This window comes from Manihot esculenta, chromosome 15, assembly GCF_001659605.2.
Source record: "Manihot esculenta cultivar AM560-2 chromosome 15, M.esculenta_v8, whole genome shotgun sequence".
In the NCBI taxonomy this organism is placed as follows: Eukaryota; Viridiplantae; Streptophyta; class Magnoliopsida; order Malpighiales; family Euphorbiaceae; genus Manihot; species Manihot esculenta.
In genome coordinates this window covers 2,080,229-2,104,646 of record NC_035175.2, presented here as the reverse complement: position 1 = coordinate 2,104,646, position 24,418 = coordinate 2,080,229, and the positions used below count along the sequence as shown (strand labels likewise).

General features: G+C 35.7%; 1 protein-coding gene across 4 annotated transcripts; it reads right to left on the bottom strand.

The window, feature by feature from the left end:
* Positions 1-3,626: 3,626 nt before the first annotated feature.
* LOC110601705 (protein TIME FOR COFFEE) lies at positions 3,627-10,813 on the bottom strand. 4 transcript variants are annotated; one of them, XM_021738947.2, is made up of 12 exons: positions 10,428-10,813; positions 9,853-10,338; positions 9,535-9,722; positions 9,106-9,418; positions 8,472-8,889; positions 8,292-8,352; positions 8,109-8,201; positions 7,731-8,019; positions 7,556-7,622; positions 7,376-7,442; positions 6,911-7,270; positions 3,627-6,817 (listed from the first exon to the last, which is right to left on the bottom strand). In XM_021738947.2, exons 1-12 carry the CDS (start codon positions 10,525-10,527, stop codon positions 4,415-4,417), a joined length of 4,845 nt encoding a protein of 1,614 aa, XP_021594639.1. In that variant the 5' UTR covers positions 10,528-10,813; the 3' UTR covers positions 3,627-4,414. The 4 variants fall into 4 exon arrangements, with proteins under 4 accessions (XP_021594639.1, XP_021594638.1, XP_021594640.1 ...); XM_021738946.2 differs by having other exon boundaries at positions 9,106-9,421; positions 10,428-10,812; XM_021738948.2 differs by having other exon boundaries at positions 7,731-8,004; positions 9,106-9,421; positions 10,428-10,812.
* Positions 10,814-24,418: the final 13,605 nt, after the last annotated feature.

Below are 24,418 nucleotides of genomic sequence, written 5' to 3'. Positions count from 1 at the left end.
TGGTGGAGACTAACTAACTGGGTAGTTATGCTGTAGTTGTTACAAACGTTTTCCTTTTATTTATTTATTTATTTTAAATAAAAGAAAACGAAATTCTCAAACGTTTAACCACTTTTCTGGTTACAGTAATACATATAATATTTCAATAATTTAAAATATTTATTGTATGTTAAATTATGGTAATAATTAAATTTGCACAACTAATTTTGGGCGAGAATTATATAGAAATACATATAGTAAGAAAAAAAAATAGAAAATTGAAAAGATAAAATAGTTTTTTGTTTCTACGTTTAGATGGATGAAAAGTAAAAAAGTACAAATAAAAATGTATTTATTTTTTTTTATTTTGAAAAATATAAATTGCAATGAATAATTATATTTTCATAAATTTATTAACATGCACTTATATTTTGTTATTCTTTTTATTTTTCTTTCCATTCCTTTCCCAAAATAAACATAAAATATTTAGTAAAAGATAAGGAGCATTTTTCATCCATCTTTTATTCTCTCCTTTGGTTGCAAATGAAGAAAGTAAAAAATTATTCTACATTTTCTTTCAACTATTTTCTTTTGCCTCCACTTTTCAGACAACCGAATCCTTAAAGGAAAGTTGAGCTATTTTTATTTTATTTTATTTTATTAATTTTTTCAGAAAAAGGTAAGCAATGGAAGAGTGGAGGCACATAAATAAAACTTGTGTAGGCGAGTGTGTCACGAGGTTAGGATACCATATTCCTTTGTCTATTGATTTTTTTATTTATTTTGAAAATACATGAATTCATTATAAAGAGAAGAACAAAGTCCAAAATAATACATCCAAAAATTACAAAGCCTCCGGACCACCAAATATATATATATATATATATATATATAAAAGAAAAGTTTGAATTTAAAGGCAAAATCTTAACTTGAGAAATGATCCGATAGCATCTTTGGACTAAAACATTATTTTTGGACTAAAATAATTTTTTTGGACTAAAGTATCTTTTTTACCATCGACAACAAACAGTGAAAATTATAAACGGTAAAACAATTCAAACTATCAAACTCAAAAATATAAAACATATTAAAGCAACATCGGCAAAATAAAAACCGTCAAAAGAGATGAAAACAGACAAACCTTGAGCCCTAAAATTAAGCAATTAAGAAACTAAGTAATAAGAATAACACTGAAAAACAAAACTCAACCTCAGTCAAGGAAGAATGTTGGCAATTCAACCAATAATAGTGACAACAGAGAAAGCATACTCTACAACATCTCTAACACGTTATGAAACTAGTTTTTGTAAGCAACTACCTCCAAATCTTAATCTATTGAAATAAATAGTGAACTGCTAAACCTATACGCAACCCTTAAAGAATACAACCTAAGGAACTCTAGCAAAAAAGCAATAATTCTGTAAGAACACCATCCAAATTTCACTAGATCTACCACCAAAATAAGAAAAAACAAATGCCAAGAGCAGATCTTATAATAAGAGGGATTTATTTTGTAATAAAGATTTTTTTATCAAAAGATAATCATATATTAAAATAGCCAATAATTCATTAAATACATTAAGCACTTGGGCTAAAAAAAGATCCAACCCCAACAAACTATATGCTTCAAAAACCTAAGATAAAACCCAAGACCAAGAAAACTAAGGTCAGTCTATGATACAATGAAGCTTTAGCTGGCAAACATGAGAATCTCTAAAAGAATTTACTATTGTTATCTCTTGAGATCATATCGGATGGAAAAATACCAAGTCATCGACACACATTCTTGAGCTCCATAGAGATTACGAAGTTCAGAAAACAGCTAAAACAATAAGCACATGGTCGAGAATCTTTAGCTAAGCTTAGGAAAGGAGATGAGGAGAGAGCTCATTGACACCCTTTGACTTCGAGGTTCAGTTGTTTAGCAAGAGAGAGAAAAGGCTAACGAGCCCTAAGATACACCGGTAGCTAATGAGTGAGAAAGGAAGAAACTCAATACGCATAGAGGGTGTTGGAAGGGAAGAAAGTTATCTAAGTCAACACAATCCATTTTTCAATGCATCCGATTGATTAAGGAAAACTCCAAATTCAACTATAGAAGACAGTGCATGAAAAAGAAAAGACAAACAGAGAATAAGAGAAAACTGAAGGCAGATTCATAAAAGCATCCTCACTCTAAGCATTGATACGTTAAGAACTAATAAAAACAATAATTATTTGTTTACAAAAATTCCAGAAAAAGGTAGAAAAATACCAAATCTACTTTTTTATATATATAAAAGGGAAAATTACTTTGTAGTCCCTGAGGTTTAACGTAATTAACACTTCTGTCCCTCTATTTTGGCGACCCAACACTTACCTTCCGTCCAAAATAGCCGTTTGGGACACGTGAATTGACAAAATTAACCTTCTTCTTCCTCCTTTTTCTGCAACTTCTTCTTCTTCCTCCTTTTTCTGCAACTTCTTCTTCTTCCTCCTTTTTCTGCAACTTCTTCTTCTTCCTCCTTTTTCTGCAACTTCTTCTTCTTCCTCCTTTTTCTGCAACTTCTTCTTCTTCCTCCTTTTTCTGCAACTTCTTCTTCTTCCTCCTTTTTCTGCAACTTCTTCTTCTTCTTCTTCTTCTTCTTCTTCTTCTTTTGACTCTTTGACCAAAAGTGTTGGGTCGCCAAAATAGAGGGACAGAAGTGTTAATTACGTTAAACCTCAGGGACTAAAAAGTAAATTTCCCTATATAAAAAAAGAAAAAGTTGTCTTTATTTAGAGAGCGCAAAACACACCAACAATTCCTCAAACATAGAAAAATAAAGAGAAATGAGAGAGTTTCTCTCTAAAAAAAAAGAGAGAGCATGGATATATAATAAAAAATAAAATAGTAAAAAATAAAGCGATCACATTTTAAGAAAAAAAACACCAATTTTACAAAGTTTTATATTTATAATTTAAATTTTTAATTTTAAATTAAAAAAATCTTTTTTTTTTTTGAATAAAAAAAAATCTTAATTTTTAAATTTATTATAATTTTATACAGCTCATTATTTTATCATATAAATAATTTAATTAGCTGAAATTAAATTTTAATTAAAATTTTAAATTCTTAATTATATAAAATTTCTTAATCATATAATTGATATACTCAATTTTTTTATACTTAAATAAAAATCTTAAGTAAAAAATATCAATTTTTTCATACTTCAATAAAAATTTTAACTAAGAAATTTAGATAATTAAAAGTTTAAAATTTTAATTAAAATTTAATTCAAATTGATTAAATTATTTATACAATAAAAATAATTATATAGAATGTCCTATATAACTCAATTTAAATATAAATATGGTTAAAATTAATTTAAAAAATTATTATAATTATAATAAAATTAAAAAATAAATTTTTTAATTTAAAATTAAAAATTGAAGGTATAAATATGAAAATAAAGACACTTTTCAACAACCCACTTTTGTCAAAGGAGAGACAGTATCTATCTCCATGTATATATATTTACACACTAAAGAACAAAGTGGGGAAGTTTGCATTGGCCCGCATGGACAAAAAAATAATAATTATAATTTTTATTTAAAAAAATTCCTAGCAAAATTGAGTGGAGTACTACTGCCCCTTCAAAGTCTATTCTCCATTCCACGACTCAAAGTTGGAACCAACCCTTTTTGCTATTAATTTCTGCATCTCTTTAGTCTTTCCCACCACTAAAACTGGAACTGGGCAGAACGAGGAAAGAAATACATGGTGATGGCATCAAAAGAACCAATAAAGAAAGATATTCTTTCAATTAAAAAAAAAAAAACTGAGAGGGTTTACTCTTTATATGTGCCAGACATATACATACACACCCCTCCATTGCATATATATATATATATATATATATATGTTCAAAGATATAGTCTACTGTTCTTTCTGGAAAATAAAATTAGACCCAGAGCCCCAGAAAAAGAGAAAAATCTAATAAGAGTGAAAAATCCTCCATTGCTATCCCAAAAAGGAGAAAGGTAATAGATCCTTTTTCTCTTACCCTTCTTCTCAATCTTCACAATCATCTGAATATTACCTCTTGAACCATACAAAAACACTTGCTGGCAAACCTTTCCCTTGGTTTCACTGTCCAGAACCTTTGCCACCAAATAAATTGAATTTTCATTAGAAAGCTGAAGACTTAAACCACTTCAGCCTATTAACACAAACATACGGAGATCTCTGGACATTCAAGCAAGGCACAAATTTGCGAGATGCGTGTCCCCTTCCACTGTCTCAAAAATGTGGATCTAATCCGAAGGCATGCTTCCTTGAACATTCATCACTTCTCTCATTTCTTTTCATTACCACAGGGTGGTGCACAATCCCCATCCACCAATTGTTCAGCTTCACTTGCTCTCATAGCTTCCTGTGTTGGGGATTGCCAAGTTAAATACATGAGACACGATTCTACTCTGCAGCAGGTTGTTTCTGCTCTGCTGGCTTCACCTGAACAGCATGAACATAAGGGAACCCAGCAGGTACAAGATGTGGCTTCCCAGAGGACTGTGCAGCAGAAAAATGAAGACCTTGTGGAGGTAAGCCACCACCTTTCATATTGCTCGCTGCAGTTGCAGCAGCTACTGCCTTTGCAGGATCAGTAGTGATGGTGTTGGGAACTATCACAGGAGAACACAACATCCCAGTTGATGAGACCTGTGGCTGTTGCTGCTGATCACTGCGATGTCTTTGGAAATAATGTCCACTTGCTACTGATGTTGCATGTGTTGAATTTGCAGCATGTTGAGCCTGGGCTTGCATATAACTTCCATTGTATAGCATCTGGGTCTGCTGCAATGCATGTAGTTGCTGCTGCTGCTGCGGTGTCAACTGAGACTTGGTAGCGGAGCTAGCTGTAGAGGGGGAATTATGGGGATGGCCAAGAATTGAAGGAATATTTTTCCCACCAACGGGAGATGATTTTTGTGTGGGCCCTGATGAGTTCTTGCCCTGCTGGGATGACAGAGTAGATGATTGCGCTCCTTTGTTAGTTGTGGAAGTGGATGTTGTCCTTGGGCTCCCGCCAGCACTCTTAGAGATTGAGGAAGTTGTTGGAGAGCCAACTACCACCGGAGGAGAAGGAGATTGGGTACTACTTGGAGCTGATTGCCCTTGAGGGGCAGCTGATGGTTTTGGGTTGGATGCAAATGATATCTGTGCATGGCCTTGCTGGACACGGCCTTGCTGTTGGGGAAGGTTTTTTAAGGATGATGAAGTGGAGGAAAGAGATGGGGAAGGAACTTGGGAAGTGGTGGTCCTAACAGAATTCTTCCACTGCGGAGAATGAGCTGGACTACTGCCGCTCTGGACAAGAATGGAAGGAAATCCGGATAATGAATTAGGGAACTTGCCAGCCATTGAGGAAGACGAAGAAATGTGATCTGTGTACACACTTCCATTAACTGTTGCTGGTGTTTTGCTCCGAGAAGAAGCAGCTGCTGCAGCGGCAAATTGTTGGTGCTTTTGAAGCTGAATCATTTGCTGCTGTTGCTGCTGCTGATTCCGTTGCAGTTGTTGCACATTAGAAGCACTTATAGTGCTGATAGAGCTTGGCATGACAGAACCAGTGGCCCGTGCAGAAGCAGACCCAAGATTAAGAGTTCGCACTGAGCTATCAATCACAGTATTTCCAGGAATTGTGGAACCAGATGTATCTGTTAAATCAGGCCGGGTAAAGGCAATTGATTGCCCAGAATTCAACTGAGCCTTTCCTCCAGGTATGACCTTTCTCTCCTCTTCCACATTTGAACCATCAGCTCCACCGGTTTTCCCTTCTTCAGAAACACGGTAATTCTTCTTCTGCTGTGCTGCTTGGGCAACTGCAGCAGCTGCCATGAAGTGATATCCATGCCTCGCAGCCTCCGGGAGACTTTGCAGGATTGCGTGATTTTGTGCAGTTGATGAAATATCAAGACTGGAAGAAGTAGCAGCTCCATTAATGGAGGCAAATGACATGGCAAAAGCCTGAGAAGGTTCAATCCCAACCTTTGAACTCTGAGGCTGTGACTGCTGCTGCTTCTTTTCACCCGGATTGCCACTTGCAGTGGCACCTCCCACTGTTGATGCAGTCATTAAAGCAAAGTTTGGTGGGTGCATGGGCATTCCGAAATTCTGACCATAAATACTCATGTTCGCACGAGAGACTCGACTATCAGCAGTGGAAGGGCTATCTTCACCACCTAATTCACTGTCAAGTTGACGAGCTTGATGAGGGACATTCTGGTTCTGCATCTGCTGCCGCTGTTGAATCTGGGATGACTGCGGTGGCTGGTTTTTCAAATTGGGAAAGCCCTGTAAATTTCCACTACCACTATTAATGCCACTACCATGTGGCCTCTGCTGCTGGTTCTGCAAATGCTTCTGTGATGATGAGGAACCACTAGAAATGCTAGAGTTCTGATGAACCTGTTGGCCTTGTTGAGAGTGCGGTATTGGTGGCTGCTGTTGCTGAAGCTGAGGATGGATCATTTGCGAGGAATAAAAAGAACCATTGAAGAAAGGCATCGGCTGAGGAGCGGTTCCTCTATAAGCTGTCGTCGCCCCTACATGAGCAGGAATTGGGATTGGATAGGGACTGTTCTGCAAAATTGCCAAGTACTGGGGTTCATTGCCTGAAATATTTGGGTAGTTGAAGCTCATTGTTGTGGCACCAGCAACAGCAGTCGTGGCAGCACTGATAGAGGCAGAATTAGAGGCGCTTGATGAAGCTGTGGTACCTGCCATCGGAGACTTTAATGGCCCAGGACGGACAGAAACAGCTGCAGCTGCTGCTGCCTGCTGTTGGTTCAAAGGGAAGATGAAGGCAGGCCCATGCTGAAAATCAACAAAAAGGTAAAGCGATAGTTATAAAAAAAAAAAATTCAACCCTTCTGTTAAAAATATGTCAACTGAGAAAGGAAAGCTTACCAAGATATTGCTAGGTGCTCCTGGGGCTAGAGGTTGCTGAAGCAAAATCTGCTTTCTCTGTGCAGTGTCTACAACGTTTGAAGTTTGAGAGCTCTTCTCTTTCCCAGTATGACCAGGAAAGATTGCCAGACTATTACCCTTGTCTTGCACAGAACTCATACCCTTACTGGCATGCAAATCTGTTGATGGCACCACATTGACATTGCAGGCCTTTGCCCCAAATTGTAAAGCAGAACCAGCTGCCGCTGGCCAGAAAGGATTCATCCTTGTAAATTGTTGGTGATAATGAATATTCCTAGCAATGTAGAAATGTGTTGCACACCTCTTCGGCCTTGGTTGACCAAAAAGCAAATGTGGCGGCTACAAAATTTGTAGATGAGAAAAAAAAATTGAGAAAGACCATATATGTGAGAAGATTCAAAGAAAAAACCCAAGACTTCAGTAAAAAGAAACAAGGAGTGTTACCTGTATAGCTGCAGAAGTTACAGCGCTTCCATCCATGGATATTACTCCTTGTAGAGGTGCCATATATCTGCTTATTTCACAAGTGTCAATCCCCAGAGAAGAGAATCTAAAGCATTGATGGAGTAGGAACTGAAAGAGGAAAAGATCAAAAGAAGCAGAGCCAAAAAAACCCGATCATACCCCATATGAGGAAGCCCACCCGGCCAGTTAGCCATTGATATGGGTAGAGGAAGAGAATTTGATTGAGCTGGGATAAGAAGAAAAAGAAACTAGATCAGCAATCCAGTTTGAAAATATTTCATGAGAACAGAATATTCTCTACAAGGAAAAAATATCTAAACAAAACACCAATTACCAGCTTTGTTGGTGCTTGGTTGCTGCTGCTGCGGTTGTTTCTGAACAAGTTGGTGGGCCTTGCTACCACTTCCGGCAACGACGCCATTATCTTTATCAGATTTCTCTAAATCAAGATGCAGATCAATATTCCTCTCTTTATTAACAATAACATTTGGCTTATGTGATTCAATTTCTTCGGCTAATATTTTTGTCTTTTTCTCCTCCAGTTCCTCGATCACATCTTTTCCCATTTTCACTGCCTTATCTTCTCCTTTAACCGCCGGTTTCATTTCCTGCACATGAAGCAACTAATCAACGCCATTAATGGCACATAATCCACCATACCAAACAGGACTGTTTAATGATAAATTAGACACAAAAGGTGGGGCCAATTCACCGTTTCCAAATCTGTGATTACAGGTTTAGGATCTACAGTCACAGAAACAACCTCACTGTCCCTTTCTGGAGATGATCTTACTGGAGGTGGAGCCTGTAACCAAAATTCAAGAAGAAAAACATAGAAGACCTTCAGAATTGCACAGAAAGAAAATTCATGCTGAGAATTTTAAACAGTTCCTACCATCAGATCTATCTGGAACTTCTCTTCTCGCTGGGTTTCAATATCAGAAACCGTCAAAATCCTGAAATTAAACCCCCCCCCCAAAAAAAAAATAAAAGAAAAAGAAAAATCAAAGCCCATCCTTCGAAATTACTGAGAAAATGAAATTAACAACAAAGACATTAATTTTTCGACACTCACGCTTTAGTCGCTGTCACTCTCTCACGATCATCATCCAATCTAAGACCAGCATGAGAAAATTCCCCCTTTGGCGATTGAGGCTTCTCTTTGCTTACAGCTAAATCCCTACTCTCCGATTCTTGCACAGAGGGCTTCGAATCCAACAACGAATTACTCTCAGGCATCACTTGCTCCTGCTGCTGCGGCTGTGATTCTGTAGAAACCGGCACAGCTTGACTAGTTGTGGTATCATGCAGAATCACGCCATTTTCAGCTGCCGATCCTGAATTCTTATCCAAGTTGGGAGAACAAGTTTCGATTTTGGGAGGCTGGTCGATATCTACCTTGATTGTCGACGAAATGGAACTATTCCGCGCAGGATAAACCGATGGATTCTCGTCGTCGTACTTGACTGGTCGCGGCTTTTTTCTCCTTGGCGCTGCATATTTGTGTTAAAAAATATACGAAAAAATCAGCGAAGTCCCTAAGTCCCAAATTGCTGCATGAAAGACGAAATTTAAATACTGAATCTTGCTCCGATTCTAAATTTTCCCCTTTTACGGTTTCTTAGCAACTAATGAGAGCATTGGCAGGAAGAGTCAAGAAAATGAGTCAGCTTGAGCTTTGGATGGCTCAATCGCTGAAGCAACTCTACCTGTTGCAGACATGAGAGTGGCAGATGAGCTAGAATTAGTTGGGGGAATTGGAGAAGAATGAGGTACGGTGGAAGGTGAGTTGGAGATCGGTGATGAAACTCTGGATTTGGCATCACCGTTTGACTTATGGTTGCTCACTTCCCTTGAATCAAACTTAATGGAATCATTTACAAGAATCTCTTGTTTTGTAGGTACTTGAGGCTGCCTCATTAATCCATACAAAACCTCAGCGATCTCAATTTCAATCTCCTCCTGAGCTGAGGAAGTAAACTTGGTAGAAGATTTTGGTGGTCTCTGCTTCGGCCCATTAGGCTTCTACAATGGCAAAAATAATCGTTACTCACTGAAAAGAAGAAGAAAGAAAAAAAAAAATCAAAATCCAGGCATCAAGAGCATAGATGCCAGATAATGAGATATCCAGGACTCACCATCTTCTTCTTAATCGAAGCATTAGAAGAAGACGGCGAGACTGGAGCAGGGGAGGCGGACGCCGAAGCCAACATCGCTGCAACGCTTGGTCCACTGGATCTCACCGGAGATGTGGAAGCTTGCCGGTGAATTTGCTCAGTACCTACTCCACAACTTGAAGCCCATTCATGGGACCTCTTAGTAGAGGCTGCAAAATAAAACAGCAGAAAAATCACCTCAATAGTCTTAAATCTACCAATCAAAAGGTAGAATATAGAAAATTTACGCATCCACTAAAATCAACATTTTTTCTATTTAAATCTCTTCCATATCTCAACCTGACCGAGCTTTTCTAGGAACCGACACGCCAATCATCTCATCGGGTGCCTTCCATAGGGCCGTCGCCGGCGCGGCTCTCAAAACTTTCGCTGGCGGTGGCAAGCTTTTCCGATGGTGATGATTCGACATAGAAGATGAAGATAGCGATGAAGGATTTGGTGGAAGCATCCTCATGGAGCTACCTACACCACCTCCATCATCATCTTCATCGTCCTCATCGTCATTTACACTCTCCTCTGAGCTCTCATCGCCACCTTCTTCCCTATTGCTCCCGTGCATCAACCTGTCTCCTCTTCTTCTCTTGCCCCTACTGCCCATCCGATCTCTGTCCCTGTCTCTGTCCCTGTCCCTCTCTCTGTCACGTTCCCGGTCACGGTCACGGTCTCGGTCTCGCTCTCTCTCTCTATCCCGATCTCGATCCTTTTTCCCAGCCACTCGATCTCGCAGCCTCGCCGTTTCCTGCAACTCCACCGGCCCATCATTCTCTGCAATGACACAATAGCCCAGCAAAAGTTAATTGAGAGGACAGCTTTTCATCTTAATCAAAGAGCTAGATCTGATAAAAATTTTGAACCTGGAGAATCTCTTATGCCGCCGCTTCTATGTCGTCTTCTAGGTGCTAAACCATTGGTAGCGGCCATACTTACTCTTCTAGCTTCTCTATTTCTCTCCATCTCTGTTTTAGTTTTTGAAAGAAAAAATCCGTTGTTGACAGAATGGTATTATTTTGATCTCTCATCACCGGAACCAAGCATTGTTAGCCGGAAACATAAAGTAGGTCACCGGAATTGCAGATTGAGAACTGTATTAAGCTTTCTTATCCCCGTATAATAAACGATATTCAACAAATAAGAGTTGAAAGATTTTTTGCTTTCACTTATCCTCTCCCTACGCCCCTTGCCCCTCTCTCTTTCTCTTCAAATCTTCCTCTCTCCTTTTTTTGTGCTCACATCTTCTTCTCTCATCTTTTCAGCTATTTCACTTTCAGCCAAACCCACTCTCGCCCCAGTTGGACGGCCACGATTGTTTGCTACAATACATGTAAATTCATCTGAGACGTTCGATGAAAGCTGAATCCAACGGATGATACTAACCAAAACCAGCATGGCACAATCTGGACCGTTCCAACATCTAGCCTCCGTGCACTATTAACTTTTCTGCATAATATCGCCACGTGTCATATTTTGTCTCCAACCTCAGGCTTCCAGGTTCATCCCTCGATACTGCCTACTTGATTATTTATTATTATTATTATTATTATTATTATAACAAGAATAATTTAACTTGATATGCTTCAGCGATTTAAAGGTTTGAAACTCATCTGAATTTTGTTGAGACAATAAATAAAAAATAATTACTTGCCAAATTAGTTAAATATTAAAATCCTACCATACCATGCAAACAGTGAGAAGGTTACACGAATCGCGATCAAGTTGAAACAAAAGAAAAAATAATTATAGCCCTTGAATTTCCCAAGGTGATGTCGTGACTGGCTATAGCCGGTAACCGAGACCTTGGTAAAAGCAACTTAACGTTCACAAGGAATCTAGGTGACCGCAGAAAATATCGTTCCGACCGGTCAAATTCATTATTTCGGTTCCACGTTTCTTTATTTTCTTTTCTTTCTTATTTTTTAATCCTCAGATTTAATTATTAATAAAGATTAAATTACAATATATCTCCAAAAAAGACAAGAGGGTCCACGTGAAAGCAACCAGATTTGGGGAATTGGACGGATCCGATCTGGCACAGTGAGTGAGATGAAGCATCTGTGCCGTTGGATCCCTATCTGACATGGCCATGCCATCATTTAAATAAAATCCCAAACCCCATGTTCCAACCAACAAACAAATCCGAGCTGGCACCGAACCAATAGGCTCCAGTGCATTTTGGCGCAGTCTTCACCGTCGATCGCATTCCATCCGACGGATTAAAAAAAAAGGACCCGGTTTGGAAACTCGAGTCACGGTCACGGAACTTCCACGTGGGCCCCGCACCCATTAGCTGCCCTCTCCCCCCTCTCATCCATAAATTATATTTCCTCCCATTGCCCTTAATTTCACGTTCGCGAGATGGTGGCAACTTATAGCTGACGTGTGCCGGGTCCCACTATTTTCCTACAAAAGTCAATCATATGTATGTTTATTTTATAACTTGTAATAATAATATTTATACATAATTCAAATAATTGAAATAGTTCATAGAAATTGTTAATTAATTTATATATAAATTGTTTATTGAAATAATGCTTTATTAAGTATTTACATGGAGCAACCGTCAACACTTCCCTCCCCAAAATCTGTAGACAAGAAAAACAATGATAAGTGTATAATTTCTTCTTAAGAAAAAAAAAAAGAGTCTAGTTTCTTTAAAAAATAATATTTTATTTCCTCTAAATTGAATGGCAAAACTCTAAAGCTCTCGCTTCAGCAACGCTCCCATGACAGAGTTCACTTAATACATTAAAAATTTAGAAATAAATTCAAATAAACCTTATACTAATAAAGAATTTAATATTTTAATTATTATAAAAATTTTAAAAATATATAAATATAATAAATAATTATTAAAAATATAAATTAAATTTTATCATATAAAAAATATTTTATTATTAAAAATATTATTATATTAAATAAAAATATATTTAGCTCTTGAATAATAATATAAGGATTTAATTAATTTAAAATTTAAAATTAGATTTATTTAACTTTTAAATAGAAATACGGTGGATCAATTGAATTTAGAATGCCTGATGACGTGCTTTCGATACGTGTCATTATTATAGATTCTACACGTACACGTCTACTCTTTTACTTATTCGTCGACAGCGTTGGTTCTTGTTAATCACTCCTCCACCTTCTCCTTCAACTTCTCGTCCTTTTCGCTCTCACTTGCCAGTAAAGATAAAGTTACATGCAGTGTGATATTAACTCTTGATAAAACAGGAATATGTGATTAGTGGAGTTGGCAGTAGCAACAAGTTTTCCAACAAAGTGCTGTTATTTTATCCCTAACTGCGAGAAAGGAAATAATTTTTTGTGAGACACTTCTGGCCACGTCAGACAGAGCCCTACATTAAAATGGGTTGACCCACCATAATTGATCCCTCCCGTTCCTTTGTCGCTTTTTATCAACTGGGACCCATTGTGGGGCCCTTGCACTCCCACTATCATGAAATCCTGTAAAGATGCCACGTGTACAATCACAATGCAACGTCATCGCAGTCCCTGTAAGATATAACCCTAGCTGTCAATGTACGCTCCATTCCCGAGTTTTTTTCACTATGAGAAGGAGACCCGGTTTAGGATTAAGTGACTAATAATTAATAATTATATGGTCTATAAAATATTCAATATAAAATATATTAATCCATCTATGCGCCTTATTTATCATCCAGTCAAACGCTTGGAAGTCTATATTTAATTATTAAAATTTATTTATGCACAATTTTTTATTATAAAATTAAAGTAAAAAATTACTATGGAAAACGCCATCGCATTAAATTTATCATAGTGCTGCCATGAGGGTGTCCCTATTGTCTATTATTATGCTTGCCCATCTTACAAGAATTCTTGGCACATGAAATATTTTGCCCTTTGTGCATTCACTGATGCTATCTGTCTTCTCGCCCGTGAAAAATCATTTATTGTCTTTTTTTTTATTTATTTTTTTAAACATAAAATTTTTTAATTACCATTTAGAAAAAATTTAACAAATTATATTATAATAAACTCAAAAGTCAAAAGGCCTCCCGAATACATTCACCATATGTCTTTACAAGGTATTGAGTAAAAAATCTAAAAAACATTTGGATATAACTTATAAGAACATTATCATTTCAAAAAAAAAAAAGAACATTACACATGAAAATTTAAAGTTCATATCAAAAAGTTCAAACTAGCATATAATGTTACTACTTTTACAAGGCCATAGATAATTATATTAAATTGTCTATAAATCTAATACAATATCCAATTGAATTTTTATAAAAGATGTCGATAATTTTTAATAATTGTCAATTCTTATGAATTAAAATAAAGAAGACAAATTTATTTAAGTCTTCTATAAATGTTTTTTCATGATAGCGAATAAGAGTTTCAAATAAAAACTTGCAATTCTATGACGTGATTTATATTATACTCAAGGGTTTACTTATATAATTTTTTAATATAAGAATATATTAATTAATTTTAAATTATACTCGATTTAATATATAATTGAATAAAAAATTTTATTTATTAATTAATAAAATACTTTAATTAATATAAAAAAATATTATCTAAATTGAATTTATATAAATATATAATTTAATATATAAAAATTGATGAGTTTGATTCTCACTTTATAATTTGGTATAAACAATAATTTTCTCATAAAATAATAAGCATGATGTATTATAAAAGATTTATGTATATATTAATGTTATTTCTGGGTGGAGTCGTCAGTTGCTATTTAATTAGCGGGTGAATAAAATATGAGAAACATTTCTTAATAAAAATTTGCAAACAACTACGAAATGTTTATTATATAGAACATTGTTTATTTGTTTAATGCGGTATTGCTATGTAATTTAAAAAGATGTGTAAGATATATTATTATTATAATGACAACTAAAATTATGGGTGTATTATATTATATTTATTAAAAAAAATACCTGAATGGGGGAGATTTAAAATAATTAAATAAATTGATCACCAAGTAGTTACACGCTGGCATGTAAGTCATGTGGACCCACTCTCCATTTCATTGCATTCTTTTATTTATTTTTCTTTTTAAATATCGTCACTTGTTTACACCTTTGTTAGTAAAGAAAAAGACAAATATTTTAGAAAAATTTCCACTTTTCTTTAATTTAATATTTTAATATTCATTTTTTTGTTTCAAAGTGCAACCTTTAAAGTTTAATTAATAAATAAAAATTTTAAATTTTACCAATTAAATTAATCTCAATAAATTTAGAAAAAAAAACCGAATTTTCATCTAAACTTTAAAATCGCAAGTGAGACAAAGGTTGTGGTTATGATACAATGAGTTGGGCAACATTTTCTTTGTGTTTTTTCTTATAATAATCAAAGTATGGTATTGTCTTATAATAACGATCTTATCTATGCTATAAACAAGCCCATCCTCAGAATTAGATTGGATTTCTTTGACCTAATATTATTATTTTATTTAATGGAATATAATAAACCTAAATTATTAATTAATCCCAAATTAAATATCAAATTTTCACATTCAGTTTATAAATACAGTGACCATCAAACCTAACTTTCATGATGGATTGTTTCATGATGACGTGTTATTTAATAGTTGTATGTAAAATCACTAGATCCAAGCTTATATTATTGGAAAATAAAAATATTTGTTTTTTTTCCAAAGGAAAATAAAAGTATTAAACATATATTAAAGTAGAAAAAGGAGAAATTAGGGATCAGGGACGTTGGATGTGCCACGTGGATTTGAAACCACGTGCAACACTAGAGAAAGTGCAATGTTGTGGTATTTTGGGTTGTTATCACGTCTGCCTTACATGATTTGTTTTGGGATCGTGTCAAGTGCTGATTGGTTAAATTTTCATTTTCACAATAATTATCTTTCTAATTCTTTTTCTGTGTCTTTTGAATGAATGATTAAGCAATAGCTCAAGGATTTTTCGATCCAATTAACCCTTAATTTTCTTGGAGATTGTCTACTTTTAGAGATTAACTATTTTTCTAACCATATATTATTTATTATTGTATAATATTTTATAAGGAAAATAAAATAACATTTAAATTTAAAATATTGGAAATCAATTCAAAAGCGATTGCTTCCAACAAGTTTTGTTTTTAACTCAAAATATTATTTTATTAAAAATAAATTCAGAAAAAAAAATTTATTAAAATTTGAAGTATTGAGAAAATATAAGTAGCTCGGAGTTAACTTTCAATTTAACTCAAATTTATTTTAAAAATAAATCACATGTTAAAAATATAATTTTAAACACATTTTAATATCATATATTTATATGTATTATAATGTATAGTATTTATATATTTAAATATCTATAAAAAAATTTTAATTAGACTAATAATACAATTATTATGAGATTTATGCTCTTTTTCCCATATTATAATTTAAGATTAATAGCATGTTTTAATAAAATACTTGCTGAAATTAGTTTTTTTTTTTTTGAAAAAAAAAATCCAAAGGATGTATATGGACGAATCAGATGACTCTCATTGACGTATGGGCAAAACAATCGGCATCTAGAAAAAATTTAAGCAACAAATTGAGAAAATTATGAATTTTATTGACTAGTGGTAGTGTGGCATTGATGGTGATATGTTTTCCACCCTCACCAACTATCTAAAGGTGCTTGAAGCTGTGAAGGAACATTATATATAGTATCTATAGATATGTTATGTCTAAAGATCTTTTCCTGTAATTTGTTAAACTCATTGGTAAATTCTGTTTGTGCTAATGTGATTTGTCAATCAAGTTTTGTCTGAAACCATTTTAGTTCATTTAGTCATTTTATGTTGAAAATTTACCAGCCAATAAAATGAGTTTGCTTCATAACCCACCTTCCTTTGTTTTTTTTTTTCGTTTTTACCATACCTTTCTCATTTTTACATTTCCTTGGAGATATCACAATATTCAAATAATAATAATAATAATAAATAAATAAATTATTTATGAGAGTTTTTAAAAACTCAATGCAGTTCAAAGAAAGTTATATATTTTTTTAATTATATTCATCTCTCAATTATAATTGATATTAAATTTCGAAATATCAGTTAGCTTGAAATTTTAAGTTAAAAATTCATGTCACATCATGCATATCGATTCTTCCATTGATTTATTGTAACCATTGAATTTAAATTAAAATTATGACAATTTTGGTAAAATTATTTGGTGGTATATAAATCCATAACCGATATACACCCATCCATAATCGATGTGGGATTCTAAAATATTAGCTCATGAAGCATGTTCTCGGAAATATCTCAACCCAATATTTATGCCACATTATGCACATCGGCATTCTCCTTAGGTTATTACTTTTTTTTATATGGATAAAAATCACATATATAAATAGCAACCACTGAATTTAAATCAAAATCATGATAATTTTAATAAAACTAATTAGTGGTGGTATATAAGCTTACATACCTATCTATAAACCGACATGAGATCTAAAAAACCATCCAATTTTATTGTAGGTTGGTGCTTTGAGGTGATGGGATTTTCCATTCCTCCAATTTATATGTCCAGTTACGAAAGGCGTTTTCTTTATCTTAATTTGGTTATTTAGGGTTTATTATTTGGATTCTGTTCTGAAGATGGGTTTAGGCTTGTAGGACTTTTGTAACCGACATTTCCTGATCTACTTGTTTGGGCTCTTCAAAGCCCATTTTTTAAATATAAACTCATTCACGCTTAGTTATTAGATAATTAAATTAAAATTATAATATATTAACACTTAATTTTATAAAAATAAATAATAATAATAATTAAATATAAATTAATAATGCCACTGAATTATTTTAAAAAATTAACAAAGTCCAAAATAATTACTGGCTGATTCTAACTTTAATGATTTTTAATTAAATTTTCATAATATGACAAAATTATTCATATTTGAATTCTAATCTAGGGGTTGAATAAGTTAATTTTAAATGGTAAAATATTGTAAGTGTATATTTTGTCAAAAAATTTTCCCTGATCTTTCTTTGTCAAATTTCAATTAATGAGCACATGAAGACCAAGGCTATGGAATTGTCTCGCAAGAAATTGCTAGAAATTTGAAAAGTTTCTGGCACAATAGGATAGAAAATACTAATGAGTTTGACATTTTATATAATAAAAATGTTTATACTAGCTAAATGCAGCTCTCCACTCCTAAAATCAAAATTATCAGCCAGATTATTCTCTAAATAGTCTCATATAGTATTTATTTATTGCAATATGGTGGGTCCAATTCTCATTGATGTTATCCATTGTATGAGGCTATGTGCACATTGGGAAGTTAGAGAAAGACCGTAGCAGCTCTCGCGTGAACTCAAACTTGTCACGTGCACGAGTCTATTGGGTTTGGGTGGCCGCTTGCTTACTGCAAAATAGTTATTGATTACCCTTTCAAATTTTTTTTTTCCTTTCTCTGCTTTTAATTCTTTGTGAATAAGGTACATGATAAATTATCTTTTAATTCTAATGAGTTTAGTCCACGTCCAATGTTATTTAGCTCCTTTTTATGCCTCATCAGAACTTTTCTTTTTTCCTTGCTCATTGTGTGGGTTGTCCTCTCTTCTGGGTGGGTCACTTATATATATATATATAATTAGAGTACGCTATATAGAGAAAAGGGTTTTTGTATTATTTACTGAACGTATTACAGAAATTTATATAATACAAGTCTACAACTAACTAAATACAAGATAAGTATATAACTATAACTCAAATACTAAAAATAAGTATACAGCTATAACTCAAATACTAAAAATAGATAAAACTGTTATAGTTAGTCTTTATCCTTAATATCTACAACTAACTAAATACAAGATAAGTATACAGCTATAACTCAAATACTAAAAATAGATAAAACTGTTATAGTTAGTCTTTATCCTTAATACGCCCCCGCAAGATTGAGGCGCCATTGGAAACTCCAATCTTGGTTCTAAAATAACAAAACTGAGTTCTTTCCAAAGCCTTTGTAAGCACATCAGCAACTTGATCTTTTAAACTTATGTGAAGAACCCTTAACTATCCAGCATTAATTTTCTCGCGAACAAAATGGTAATCCAGTGCAAGATGCTTCATCCTAGTATGATAGATTGGATTGGCGCAGAAGTAAGTCGCACCAAGATTATCACAATGAAGGACTGGTGGTTGTGATATTGGTGCTCCTAAATCTTGTAATAAACTTTGAACCCAAAATACCTCTGCTGCAGCATTGGCTAAGGCTTTGTACTCAGCCTCTGTAGAAGATCGTGAGACAATCTTTTGCCAACTAGATTTCCAAGAGATAATATTAGAACCAAGATATAGAACATAAGCAGTTGTAGACCGCCCATTATCAAGGACACCACCCCAATCAGAATCAGAGAAGGCAGACAGAGTATGAGTGGAATTTCGATTGAGAAATAAGCCATAATGTATGGTTCCTTTGAGATATCACAAAACACGTTTCAGTGCTTGAAGATGAGTTTGCGTCGGTGCATGCATAAACTGTGACAGCCGATTCACTGCAAAAGAAACATCAGGACGCGTAATTGCCAAATATTGAAGAGATCCAACAATTTGGCGATATACGGTGGAATCAGTCGAACTAGAACCATCATTTAAGATCAGCTTGTCTCCTGTAGACATAGGAGTATTCACCTCTTTAACTCCAGCCATATCAAATCGGTCTAACAAATTAGCAATATGTCGATGTTGCGAAAGAAATAATCCTGCAGCTGTAGAAATTACTTCAACCCCCAAAAAATGATTTAATATTCCCAAATCTTTGATAGAGAACTGAGCAGATAGCTTCTGTACACAGGTATTCAGAAAATGATTGTTATTACCTGTAAGTACAATATCATCAACATATACTAGAAAATATGCAGTAATCCCATTGGAGGAAAAAATAAACAAGGACGCATCAGCATTTGATTTGCAAAAACCAAGTTTGAGCAAAAAAGAAGTAAGTTCAAGATACCAAGCTCGTGGAGCCTGTTTCAAACCATAAAGAGATTTCTTCAGTTTGCAAACATAATCAGAAAACTCAGGTTGCACATATCCTGGAGGTTGTTGCATGTAGACATCTTCATAAAGTGTGCCATGTAAAAAGGCATTATTTACATCCAATTGCCTTAACTGCCATCCTTTAGAAATTGCAAGAGTAAGAACTACCCGAATTGTGACCGGTTTTGTAACCGGACTAAATGTATCAAAATAATCACGCCCAGGTTCCTGAAGAAATCCTTTGGCAACCAAACGTGCCTTGTACTTATCAATAGTACCATCCGGTTTACGCTTAATCTGAAACACCCATTTGCAACTAATAAGATGATGTTTGTCTCTCGGAACCAACTCCCAAGTTTTATTTTGCAAAAGAGCATTGTACTCTGAATCCATCGCCTGCCGCCAAAGTGAACTTGCCAGAGCTTGTTTAACTGTTCTTGGCTCGAGTGTATCCTGTAAAGGATATTTAGTTGTAAGATTAACAAAAGAAGAATTAAAATACTTTGAGTTAGGCTTCCTTTGTCGCTGCTGCCGTTGTACAGGAGCTGGAACTGAGTCTTGTGAAACAATCAGTAGTGGCAAATCTAAATCAGTAGTAGAAGATTCAGTCATCAAAGGTTCAACTTGTTGAGTCTCAGTACTAATTAATGGCATGGCAGATTGATCAGATTCTGCTGATAATGCTGTAATAGATTCTGAACCAGTACTCGAAACCAACAAATCAGAATCACTTGGAATAGAAATTGCCAATGGAACCGAAGCAACTGCAGTTGGTGCAACAGGTGATGAATTTTGTTGTTGTGTCGAACCTGTACAAGAAGCATCTCGAAAATAATCTGTAAATTGATGAGAACTAGTGCAAGTTTCAGATGGAAAAATATGCTCAACAAATTGAACATGACGAGACAAATACAAACGATTAGCCTTTGGATCGTAACATTTGTATGCAGATTGAGTTGGAGAATATCCAAGAAAAATACAAGGCAATGAACGACACTGAAGTTTAGAATTATTATATGGCCTTAGCCATTGAAAACAAAGACAACCAAAAGATTTCAATCTCTTAAAATTATGAGACATACCAAACAATCTAGAGAAAGGTGTTTGAAACGAAATAGCGGACGAAGGCAATCGATTGAGCAAATAAACAGCAGCCTGGAAAGCATGAGACCAATAATTAGAAGGTAAAGACGAAAATTGTAACATAGCAAGACCTGTTTCAACTATTGAGCGATGACGACGTTCAGCAGTACCATTATGCTCTGACGTATGTGGAGGTGTTGTATAATGTGAAATACCACAAGACAAAAAATGATGCTTAAGCTTTTGATACTCCCCACCATTATCAGTGAACACAGAAACAATTTTAGTGTGAAAATAATTTTCAACCAATTTCTAAAAGTGGATAAACAAATCATGAGTATCAGATTTCTTCTTCATGGGATATAGCCAAACATACTTAGAATAGTGATCAATAAATGTAACGTAATACTCATAGCCATCAATAGATTTTTGTGTAGGACTCCAAACATCGGAATAAACAAGTTGCAAAGACTTATTACTAATAAGAGAATTCTCAGAAAACGGTAATTTATGACTCTTGCTCATAGAGCAGGAAGTACAATGAAAACTAGAAACATAGTTAGACATAGACTGAAGACCAATATTTCGAAGTACTAACAAAAAGACTTTATTGTTGGGATGACCAAGCTTGTGATGCCATTCAGAAAGCAAAGACAGACACCGAGTAGTAACATTCAGCTGAGGACGTTGAGAATTAACTCTGGAAAAACTTGCACAGTAGATATCATCAATGTTCTCTCCCCGTAGCAGAGACGCCTCCGTGTACAGATCCTTCACAACAAAATAAGTGTAACGACCCGGAAACCGGTACCACTCAGTAACGGTCCGAAACATCAGCATGCAAGACAGGACTCCACATACTATCCTAGTGGACATGATTTTAACTTATTGTGCTTTCCTTCCTATACAAGACAACACCTCTTTCCGATGTGGGATATCCCAACACACCGTACTCTTGAGGCCCTATGCTCTGATACCAATCTGTAACGACCCGGAAACCGGTACCACTCAGTAACGGTCCGAACCATCACTGGCACTAGGATCCAGATCGGCTTAAGGCCGCCGGGACCCGTAGCAAGTCGACAATACTCTCTGTGTACCTGATAAATCCCATACATGATACAAAGATACTCAACAATCCTGTAAAACTTTGTAGGCTTAACTACTGCTACTCAGATATAGCAATCTGAAATGGCCCTCAGGGCCTATACCAGGGACTACTATTTGCTGTGGATCAAGGGATTGAAACCCTTTTACTCTGTAACACAATCCACTGGTATCACATCAAAGCCATACATTAAGCCTAACTCACACATTTCTCATCAAGAAACGTAAAACAGGATTCATGTACAAGGGATTAATCATACATCACACTATAGCAAGGATACTAGGAAAAGCACAAGTCTATCCAGTATACAACAGTACATATCTATACACATTACATTACCACTAATCTTTGAGTTACATCATGTCCACTACTTTATTACAACCATACATTCATGCATATCTTCCCTCTGTACTCTTGCTGACTTTAACTTCCCATAGCTATCTCAGAACCTGCAAAACTGGGGTTAAGGGAGTGGGATGAGCTACTACAGCCCAGTGAGGAGGAACAAGAAAAACAGTTCATTCATTACATGCTCTCATGAAATGCATCACATCACAAACATATCATCTCAAGGATGAATTTGTCACCAATAACCCTTAACTACATGTTATAATAATGCCAACTGTGCCAAGGAGACTATGTCATCACCTGGTCTACACTTATCGCTCTGATATCATAACATGACCAACTGTGCCAAGGAGACGAGGTCTCACCTGGTCTACACTTAACTCTGATTTGACAGCCCAGCTGTCTCACTCATAGTACCAGGAGCGACCTGGACTATCCAGGGGCGACCTGGTATGGCTATCTCATGCCATAAATCTGTATCTGCTCTCTGTCAAGGGCTAAGGATCATCCAACATTCATCCACATAAACAACAACGTATATGCAATGCATCATCGTCGTGAAATCTAATGCAATACAACCTAATACATAACATGGCAGTTTATGATGCATGGATCATGCTAGAATCGTGTCATTTCTCAAGAGAAAATATGTAGTTTAGTTCCACTCACCTCTAGCCAATGCTGGCTAACTCTGGGCCAACTCTAACTCTGGAGCCTCCTCGGTTCCTCGGTCCAATCCTACACAGATGGACGTAAATGAGGTACCAAACATACTCTAACATAACTAGGAACATCTCTCCAAAAACCCTCTAAAACATCACAAAACATGCATGCAAAACAAGCAAAGGAAGGCTGGACAGGGCACCTTCGGCAGCACCTTCGGCGGCCGAATGTCTCCTCCAGAGACGAAAGTCAGGCATGTTCGGCGGCCTAACTTGGACTTTCGGGGGCCGAACCTGAGTTTAGCCAGAACTCAGTTTCGTGCACAAGGACGCCTGCCAGTCCCTCCATCACCTGTTCAGACCTCAACACATGCATTTAACCCTTCTAAAACATGCATAAACACTTCAACAAGCCTAAGGGAGCTTCAAATAACTTTAAACTCCAACAAACAAGCTCACAAGACACACATCAAACATAAAGGATTCATAAACCCTATGATGCACATCTCATGCAAACTCATGCCTAGCTCCCTTTTCCCTTTACAAAACTCATAAAAACATCATAAGAACCATGGATCAACACTTACCTCTTGAAGAACAAAGGCTGAGATGATCCAAACTCAAAGATATGGAGAAACCAAGCTTCAAAAGCTTCAAACTCCAAAACCTTGTTTCAAGCTCACAACTCTTCAAAACAAGGGTAAAACTCATTAAAACCGTGAAAGATGTGAAGAAAAACCATGAAAATACTTTAAGGAGATCAAGACCTCACCTAGGTCAGAAGGAGAGAAGAAACCTCCTCCTTTTTCTGCCACTCGGTGCACTTATAGATGAGCAACCGCCTCAGGTTCGGCTGCCGAATCGCATGCAAAACTATGCAACTTTCGGGGGCCGAACATAACCTTCGGGGACCGAACATTGGGCACTTTAGGCGGCCGAACTTAACCTTAGGGGGCCGAACATGGCAAAATGCCTCCTTGGCCATATCTCTTCAAAACTCAATCCTTTTCTACGCTAAACCTTTAAAACACTTGCACATATTTTAGAAAACTTTCTCTTACCCTTCCAGAGACCTCTGACATCCTCGAACTCCCCCGGATGGTAGGAATTCCGATGTCTGAATCTAGCCGGGTATTACAATAAGATAGAAAAAATTCCACAGAAACATTATTAGTGCGACATAACTTAGCAATTGAAACCAAATTCTTGCGCAGATTAGGCACACATAACACATTAGGCAATGATAAATTCTTAGAGTAAGCAGGAATTTGCACAAAACCAGTATGTGATACAACAAGCGTTTTACCATCACCAAATTGTACTTCCTCAGGACCTCCATAGTCAGAATAGCTTTGCAAAGAAGCTGGATTCGACACAACATGATGAGAAGCTCCGCTATCAAACAACCATTGTTGTGGAGAAGGAGCAGCCATAGCAAAAGTAACATTAACTGCAGGTATCGGTGCTAAAGAATGAGAGGTATCAGTCTTCAAAGACATATTATTCTCCTTAAGAAAACGAGCCAATTTGCGACATTCAGCAGTAGTATGCCCAGTATATTCACAAAATTGACATACCACATTAGGTCGATAAGAACCTCGACCTCGACCACCAGAGTAAGAACCACGACCACCACGTCGATTTCCAGAATAA

Bases quoted from the DNA above. Each gene is read 5' to 3' on its own strand.
- LOC110601705 (XM_021738946.2), bottom strand. From the start codon at position 10,527: ATGGAGAGAAATAGAGAAGCTAGAAGAGTAAGTATGGCCGCTACCAAT. The intron at 8,020-8,108 runs GTGAATTGGCCC...GGCGTTGATTAG, and splicing joins TAATCACAGATTTGGAAACG to TTGCTTCATGTGCAGGAAAT. The intron at 6,818-6,910 runs GTAAGCTTTCCT...GTTGATTTTCAG, and splicing joins GAGCACCTAGCAATATCTTG to CATGGGCCTGCCTTCATCTT.